Genomic DNA, 9497 nt, shown 5'->3' on the forward strand with positions numbered 1-9497 from the left:
AAAAGATCTCCTGAAATGATGGAGGCAGCCTGGCTGGCACCGTATCTGGAGCAATTTCCTGAGTACTTTATTCTTTCCCAGAACACAGTCTATATTTAAAGAGCAAACAATTCATAGACAGCAAATTTGTATTTTATTCCTAGTGAAATGTAGGTGTCTGTTTCCATTGAATTCTCACTGCTGGCCAAAAGAAAAAGCAAGGCAAACACTTACGTGAAGACTACAGACTGATTCTCTTGATCTACAAAAGAGAAGAAAATGTCAGAGCATCCTTCCATCAGAGCCTCTATGTATTGGCGTAAACTTATTCAAAATTTCCTTGGTTGCAATTTGAAGTCAGATAATAAGGAAAGGGATTTGCTCTGTATATAGTTGGGGGGGAAAAACATTTAAACTGTACAAAGTAAAATAGATTTTTTTCCTGCCCATGTCTATGCCAGTCATAAAAACATAGGAATTCTAGGCCTATTTTCTTGCTCCAAATACAAATAGCAACTGACTAAATGGTTGACATTTTCACCATTTTAAGCCTTTTAAGAAGCATGGTGTAATAATAGCTACAGAAAAACTTCTTTATGTCAGAAACTCTAGCAGGCATTTCGTATAATCAAAGAGGCCATCTACAGGGGGTTTACTCTGGGCCTACCACTGGGCTGACCATTTCAATGCATTATCTCACTTAATTTGATGTGTGAGCTAATCGTCCTCATAACCCTAGGAGGTAGGCCCTATTTTGTCCACGTTTTATCCAGAAGGAAAAAGAGGCTTCAAGTGATTAGGTAACTGTAAAGGCCATGCTCTGCTTACAATGCCTACGTGCCTCTAAGTGACACAGAAAAAGTAGATCAGATATTTTTATCTTTCATTTTGTAGGGCAGTCACTTACTGTGAAGCATATCCTGAAAGGCATTATTGGCCACACCAAAGATGTGAGGGGGGGCCTCTGATCGCCTCTTCCCTTTGTAGGAGGCCACCACTTCTTTCTGGTATACTGGAAGGCACTTATAAGGGTTTATGCTCACACACAAGAGGCCCGAATATGTCTGAGGGAAATTCACAAAGATTCAGAAAACAGGTTAGAAATACTTCCAGGAATATCTGCTCTTTCACTATCTGGTATCATTTGCTCAGATACTTATTTATAAAAGAACTGGAAGGGGAGAGCTTTTGGATTTTTGCAGAGAAGGGAGTTCTAACAAGAAGAGACAGAACCAGATTAGAGTAACCACAGGACCTGGGATTACCTCTTCCCCTGGCACAAACACCTTTCAGACGGAGAAGATGCTAACTAATAATAGGCCCGAAGACTCTGCAGGCATTTGAGGCCAGAAGGGAATCTTCCTCAGAAAAATTAGGAACCCAAAGCTTAAGGCTCTGAGGGGAACAGATCCTGTGAGTCACTCAGTCACTGTAATGGTTGCATTGTGGACACAAAAGGTAGGTCGGTGTCCTAATCCCCAGAACCTGTGAATATGACCTTATTTGGAAAAAGGATCTTAGCAGATGTAATTAAATTAAGGATCTCAAGACAATATCTGGATGGGCCTTAAATCCAGTGGAAACACACAGAGAAGGAGGCGATGGGAAGAGGGAGGCAGAGAGGAGTGATCCAGCCACAAGGAATGCCAATAGCCACCAGAAACTGAAAGAAGCAAGGAATGATTCCCCGCCAGAAGCTCCATGGGGGTGTAACTCTGCTGATTCGATTTTGGACTCTGGCCCCTAGAACCATGACAGAATAAATTTCTGTTGTGTTAAGCCTCCCAGTTTGTGGTAATTTTGTTACAGTGTCCCAGGGACACATACAGTCACACAGTAAATCACAGAGCCAAGGAGCAAGCTGGCTGGCTGTGCATCAAGACTTCCACAGTAATGGGTCCCAAATGCCATCATCTTAGCCTAATCTTCTCAGTGCTGCTTCTGCTGAATAGGTTTTGAGTAAATAAAAATCTCAGCAACCAACCATCTCCAATTTAATGATGATGGAAAAAAATTTCTTTTTGGGGAACAAAACAAGGTAGTAGGCAGTGAACTATGAGCTTTACCTATATTCTTTTACTAAATTCTCCAAGCAGAAAAATAGGCATTATCCCACTCTACCATAAAAGTGACTTCAGGAAGATAAGAAACCTAACACCTGGTAAGTGACTGAGCTGGCATTGGGACACTGATCTATCAGGTTCCAAGCCTCATGCCTTTACTTTAGCAGGACAACTTCTGGAAGGGATATTAATGTTGACAAAATATAACTGGGAAATGCTAAGATAAGAACCCTTCCTGTGGGCGTTCCTCAGAGGTTATCTCCATGTGACTAGGCTTAAATCTGATGATGTGTTTTTCACCCAAGAGAGGGTGGGACATTGCCCATATGAAGTTGTAGCAGTAAAGCCTAGACACGAACATAGATCATCCAACGGTCATAGCGCCTCCTCAGGGTGTGCAGCACGGAGGCTTCGTTAAGGTGAGTCAGCGCTGCCATGTCCTCAGTCATTTCCGACTGTGGAGGATTCATCTGCTGAACTTCCTCCTCCTCAACACTCAGACTCTGCAGAGAGAAAAATTTAAGATTTACTTCCCTCTTTTATCTATGCTTATTTATCTTGCCATGTATCACAAAGAATCTTCAGAGTCAAGAAGACACCTCATTAGAGGATGGGGCCAGGAGAAGTTATACCAACCTTAATGGAAGAAATGGAAGAGGCGCTCCTCTTGCCCATGTGTTTTTCTTGCCCAAAGATGAAGTTTTAAAAAAGCATTTTTGTTGAATCAAAATTTCCTGAATTGCAGTGCCCTAATCCCATAGCTCCTCACTGGGTCGGACCACCTCTGAGAGTACCCACCTTATGGTAAGTATGATTTGGCCCCTCAAGATATCTCAACATATCCTGGAGGTTTAGAAGAAGGAAACAAGGAGGCAGACTCATCCTTTCAGACTTAACTCAAGACATATTCTCGTCCTCAAACCTTCCCCAACTCCCTCTTTTGTTTTTGTAAAGTCTTTTACCATGTACACAACCTGTACTATCTTGATATTATGAACTCATTTTTCTATTTATCTATCTAAATTTTGTTAGTATTTATTTTATGCTGGATTTACTCCTGGGCCATAATTTTTGTTTCTTCAGTTTTTTTCTGGGATATCTTTTTCTTCTGTGCAACCTCCTCTTCCAGTTTAGGAACAACCTGCTTTTTCAGTAGGACCATCTCAGTGTGGCAGTGAGAACTCATGTGGGGTGCATCCAGCCATTAGCTCTGTAGGTTCTGTGCTACATCCTGGGAGCTTTGTTTACCTGGATGTGCTCAATGATCAGAGAATCTACATCTAAACCCTGAAGTTCAGTATTACTCTCTGCATTTTTAAGTTTGTTCAGCAAAAATTCAGCACTCTTTTTGGGACCACTGACCCTGAGTCCAGCCCCACCATTTGGCCTGGGCGCATCTACTAACTCTACCATTATAATGACAAAATGGCATACATGGCTTCTGTGAAGTGACATCCTTCAGGTACTTGGTGGCTTTTTGAATATGCATATTCTTGATGGCCTGGGCAGTTTCACGAGCGTCCTTAAATACAAAGATTTGAACCTCTTGATTTGCATGATTTTGTGGGGTTTTCTGGGTCAAGTGAATAGTGAATTATTTTCATAGATCACCACCTCTGGCTGCTTTCAGGAAGAGTTAACTCGTGTATATTTTAATAATTGACTATGTTAAACTATTTCCCAGATAGTTTATAAGCACTTTAAGAAGGCATTTTAATGTCTTCTACTATAGTTGTTAAAGGACATATCACAATGCTAGGGACATGGTAGGTATTAAATAAATATTGATCACTTCATTAATATGGGTATATTGCCACTATCGAATAATTGCATAGAGTTGCTCTCGGAAGTTTCCTAACACCATTTCCTGTATTTCTTTTCCTTGATTAATAAATGTTGGCATCATCTGATTCCAGGTTAGTAATATTTCTTATTCAAAGGTTCTCAAACTCTGTATTCTTAATCTAGTTTCCATCCACAGTCTTTTTTTGACATTGTTCCAACAGTAACCCCTCATTTTTTTTAGTCGCTTCAATCTTTGTATTATCAGGACTCCTTCTCTGTAGACCACAACCAATGTTCTTGCATAAGTATTACTCTATATCCATTGGCTTTATTGCCTCTGTTAATGTTACAAAGAACAATAGTGATTGGAAATGGAGTCGCTTCTAACAGCAGGAAGAGGAAGCCTGGAGCCAGGGACATGCAGAGCGGGGCTTTGGGAATGGGACCTGCTTTTACGATGGAAAAACAGGATGAAAAAATCATCTTTAGACTCCTCTTTCTACGTCACTAATGTATTGCTTTCATGCTCTTAGTCCTAGGACTTCCTTTGAAAATCATAGTTATAAATGAACCATATTATATTTATAAATCACCTTAAATACTCTTGACAAGACAGTAAGTAGTTTTGGAGACTGTGCTCAGAAGAGGCAAGCCTCTCGCCTGAATGCCTAATGTAATTGAGTTGAGAGGGTGGGGACTGTTACAGCCTTACTACATAGTCCCTCTATGACCCCATACAGTCTAGCTTATGCCCGACACTTGCCCTAACCTTCTCTTTCAGAGGGCAGAAGTGACCTCCTAATTTTGAAATGCAAGGCTTTCTCCAAACCCTTAATCTTTTTCCCTCGAATTTGACATTTTTGACAACTTCCACACTGCTAGGCTTCTCTGACACTGCTATTCTTATTCAAAGCATGCCTCTCTTTCTTGATCCTATAAACACAATTTGTTTAATTGTTCCTTAGGTCACTATTCACTTCAGGGGCACCTTAAAAAACAAACTTGAAACATTGATGACAGAAGTGAAAAAAGTTGTGAGTTCCAGAGTCAATGATCTTTACCACCAGCAATCAGTTTACTTGGATTTACTCAGTCATTAAATCTTTGATAGTAAGTGGAGAAGCTCCTGAAGGATGAATGGGGTTTCCCAAGGTTCTTTGTGGCATCTCCTACCACAGGTTCTTAATTAAACTATTAGAGAAAATATTAATTATTTGGTTAGATTGAGAACCTAGTCATTCCTGAGATTTAAAAAGTGATTCCTTTACCTTGCCATCTGTTGTTTCAACAATTATTTTGCCATCATCTCCTCTCCCTTTAACCTCGGCCTCAACATAAGCGCTCTTGCTGTCATGAATCCAGCATGTCTTCTTTTCTGTGGAGAAAAAAAAATATGGGTTATACACAATATATGGCAGACACTTTCATACTGATAGGTATGACCTGGTTTCTTTTAATTCTGCTCATTAACTTGAAATTGCCAATATAGGTGATTGGAAAATTCAATAGAATCACAAAAGATCATCCTGAATACACCCACAGAATGACACTGTAGGAATAAGAAACATTTTGGCAAGCAGAGGCTGGGAACATCATACACCATTCTGCTACCAGAAGGTTGCCTGCCCAAATCTCACCTACTCCTCCCAACCCCAGCACTCACCTCCTGCTCACAACCCTAGCTTCTGGGTGGTTGTCCTGGTGCTCTGACCCTTCCCAGCTCCCCTCCAACAAACCTCGATTAGATCTGGTTACAACTTAGTGAAAATGTAGATTAGTGGTCATGTCTATCCTTCAGGATGTCTTTAGACCTTAATATTAATTTTGGAATGAAAGCCTTCCAACAGAAGTACATGGTAAAATTAGAGGGAGAGGGTTGAGGAGAGGAAACATGGGTTACTTTTGTCATGTAGCATACCTGGTTCATGCCACTTTTCCAGATACATTATTTTTCTCTCTTCAGCCTCCTCATGCACATGACCCACCCCTAAGCGAAGCAGACCTCCACAAAGTGATAGACCAATAAGAGGTTTCTGGTAAAATGCTCCAGAACTCATAAATACCTGAGCTATCTTCTCAGGTTTTTTCCCACCTTAAGCAGAGAGCCAGGGAAGATAAATAAGAAACAGACTTCTAAAGCAAAGTGAGTTTTAGCAGAAAATCACAGAAGTCCCTTGTTACATACAACTTCTTGAGTCGATAGGGGTAAGGGGAGAGAAGTTTTGGCTGGAAGAGGGAAAATTTGAACCCATGGCACAGGTGAAACCCTGCTGCAGCCAACTTTGTCACTACCACCCCTGACACATGAACCACCAAAGCAAGGGAGGCCTCAGGCTGCAGGACAGGGCTCTCATCAGGGACAAACCTGGGGACAGAATGTATAAGAAAGAGGTGAAATTGGGCAGCATTCAGCCCTTCTTCCACCATGCTTGTCTCTGAAAAGAATTTTTTGCTCACTACTTTCTTGCCATCACCATCGACAACACTGCTCCCTCCCCTGTTTCCCTGATTGCAACCAATTCACCGCTAAAACTGCTGGGCCAGAGGATTTTTATATTGCCATTTATTTGACTGATTTTGTGCTTGCCTCTACTTGTCATTTGCATTGTAAATACTAGGTTTGCATTGTATTTATTCTTTTGGTCTCTTTTTTTTTCCCAAAAATGGATTTTGCTTTATGTTATTTCTATGAAAATGGCTTGTTTATGAAAAACACCCATTTTGCATACCTTTTGTGTGTTTAAGGTAAATACACTGTATTTTAAACCAAATGTTATCACTTGAAAGAAATATGAATATCACCTGGCAGAGATTTTCTCCTTCCTTTTTACTTTTTAGGAAAAGAACCAAAGAAAAGAGGTTAAGAGAGTTGTCCAAAATTGCATAACTAATTAGTAGCAGTCATTAGCATATCTCTACTGACTCTAGAAATTAGATCTCCTACCTCCCAAATCAGAGGTCTTGCATTATTATAACATGCCTCCTCTATCTCCTGTGCTTAGCTTTGTTTCCTCCATTGTTTCTCTCAAGTATTGGCTTAATCACTTGCCTTTTAGTTAGCAATTTTTTTTATCACCTCTGGAAACAGTGGGAGAGAAAAATTTTCAGAGATCCTTACTTATCTGAGATCCAGTCCCTGATAAGGATATTTTTTAAAATGAAATAAATGAACTCAGTCAACTTAATACTTTGCATTCATAAAACATGACAGAGAAAGCAATGGAAACAGCAATTGGTTTGAGTCAGGACACCTCGATTTTAGTCCTGGTTTTCCTAGTAACAAAATATAAAGAACAGTCTCATTTCTATGGGCTCTAGTTTAATCATCTGTAAACTCAGGAGGTTTGTCTCTATGATTGTGTATTTTTAGATGATTAAATATCTTCCCCAATATAATAGTTGCGTGTGTTACTAGAGAAAACTTGAAAGCTGTTATCTACAGATAATAGAAAACACTATTATCTATATGAAGCATTTCTTTCAAGTCTTTTTTCTAGAACATGGATCAAAATTGCAGTAATACTATATTCAGTTTTATGGTTATTTTAAGTAGATTATTTACCTGTCCTTATATAAAAATCATTTACATTTTGCTTTGAGATGGTGTTTTGTTTTTATCTCTAAAAGCATGCTTCCTCCCTGGCTCCCAGCAATTCTAGTTTTTTTTTCCTGGGTATCTCCCTATTGCACTGTGTTTGTTGTTCCCATGTATTGCCTCATTTGGTCCTCATTGGAGGAAGGTCGGCAGAGTAAGTGTTACACAACTTGACAGATGAGAAGACTGAGGCTCAGTAAGAAGTGATTTGCTCTCCTTACACAAGTAGAGGACATCAAGGACAGGGAATGTGAACCCAAGACTACTTGCCTAGTACTCTTATCACACTGATTTCACTAGGCTTGAGTTCAAAAACGCCACCTATATTGTCTGCTAGCCCAGCAGGATGAGAAGCTTTTGCTGACTCTTGTCTTTTTGCTGTCAGTACATTTCTATGAGGAAGAATAATTTGGCCAAAAAATTAATTAAAAATTATGTGCTTGTTATATTTTAAGTAATTATTTAGAGTGCTGACTGAGTCTACTGAATGTATCATTGAATTATCTCTCATGCTTTGGCTCGATTTTGATTTTCTCCCTGGCATCACGATGGTCTTGTCCTTTGTTATCTAACTACCTGCCATAAGCTTCTGCATGACCAGTTCTGACCTCAGGGACAGTTGTGTTATTATATTTGATTTGTTGGATTATAATTAGCTACTCTAAAATGCGATCACAGTAATGAAATTCGATGACTGGAAACTGGGCACTGATCCAGAGTTGGTCTATGATGGAAATATAATGTTCTACATAACTGGCTTGAATTCTAATTGGTCATATTAAAGCCTAATGTTGACTAAATAGGAGTACTAGAACAACTCTCAGTCAGTATTTATGTTGTGCTATTGAATAATGTTGGAATTAAGATATGTAGGTGGCCTAATGCTAGATTACACTATGAATCTGACTCCAGATCCCCAATTAGCTGAAATTTAGAAGATGGCCATGCTGCCCGCACATGGAAAGGGAGAGGGGAAAATATTTATTTAGAGATTTTCATGTAGCACTTAGCCTTTATTTTGAAGCTAAATCCTCATTAACCTTTGTTTTTGCCTGTAACTACCAAGAAATTATTAATCACAGTAAGTTAGTCTCCCAATTATCTTTTGTTTAGTGTTTGGCTGAGTGACTGTACTGACCTAGAAAATGTCCAGAGGGCAAAGTTCCAACATTAGTAAATTCTGAAGATAGCCAGAGACAGCCTCTATTTTTCCTGCCTCCCCAGAGTTTTTTCCTTTCTTCTTCACAGTGAACAAGCCCAAACTACTGTCAAAGTGTCAGTCCCATAACTCTACAATGGCATTCACTGACAACTAAGAGGTTTCTGAGAATGGCTTTATCTGGGGTCCCTCCTGCAGATATCAGCATTATAATTGTGTTTCCTGGAAGATAAAACATGTTGTAGGGGCAAGTAAGCAGGGCCTGCACCTGGGCCACCTCCCAGCACTCCTCTTTTCTGCAAACCTCCATCTCTTCCCTGGGCACTCTGAGCTCCTCGGTTGCTCAGTCAGAGATTCATAGATGTGGGTTACACCTCAAGCAAGTAAGTTAGGGTCCAGAACTGATGCACCCTCTCAACAATTAACTATCTCAATTGCCACCTAGAAGCAGTAAAATAAAGTGAAGCCGGCAACCACCATGAATCTTACCATTGAAGCCCTTGGCCTGTAGCAGAAGCAGCTCTGCCTCGCTTGTTCTGAGGAAAGTCGCAGCCTCTCCAAGCTCTGACATGTCCATCCTTCTTAAAGTGATCCACCCCAGTGCTAGGCCTAAAGGGAGCTGAAAGTGTTCACTCTGCAGAAGACAAGTATAGGGAGAAAAAGTGGAAATGAGGCATCAGGCACTAAAATGAGAAACCATTCACTACAGATAGACCAGAAGGGATGAAGTCTTCTTTCTAACTGCCTTGATTCCTCCTCTCTCTGTCATGTCTCAGGTTTATGACAAAAATTAGACTTGAGAACACCTAACCTAGCAGGGCCAATTTATTCACGAGGCACAGTGCCTGTGGCCCATTATACTTTTAGGGACCTAAAAAAGTATTTTAATTTCTTTTAAAATCAGAAAAAATATAAA

The 9497-nt window shown here is 40.0% G+C and overlaps 1 protein-coding gene across 1 annotated transcript in view; it reads right to left on the reverse strand.

Moving 5' to 3' along the window:
* MYH15 (myosin heavy chain 15) overlaps window positions 1-9170 on the reverse strand; it is a 132084-nt gene extending 122914 nt beyond the window's left edge. The window contains exons 1-5 of the mRNA XM_045851228.1: window positions 9071-9170; window positions 5096-5202; window positions 2402-2545; window positions 887-1043; window positions 214-241 (exon numbers count right to left, since the gene is read on the reverse strand). Of these exons, the coding sequence (XP_045707184.1) occupies window positions 214-241; window positions 887-1043; window positions 2402-2545; window positions 5096-5202; window positions 9071-9158 (524 nt within the window). The 5' untranslated portion in view covers window positions 9159-9170. The remainder of the gene's footprint in view (window positions 1-213; window positions 242-886; window positions 1044-2401; window positions 2546-5095; window positions 5203-9070) is intronic.
* Window positions 9171-9497: the final 327 nt, after the last annotated feature.

The sequence above is a fragment of the Phyllostomus hastatus genome, unplaced genomic scaffold, assembly GCF_019186645.2.
Source record: "Phyllostomus hastatus isolate PE091 unplaced genomic scaffold, TTU_PhHast_1.1 phas_contig_86, whole genome shotgun sequence".
In the NCBI taxonomy this organism is placed as follows: Eukaryota; Metazoa; Chordata; class Mammalia; order Chiroptera; family Phyllostomidae; genus Phyllostomus; species Phyllostomus hastatus.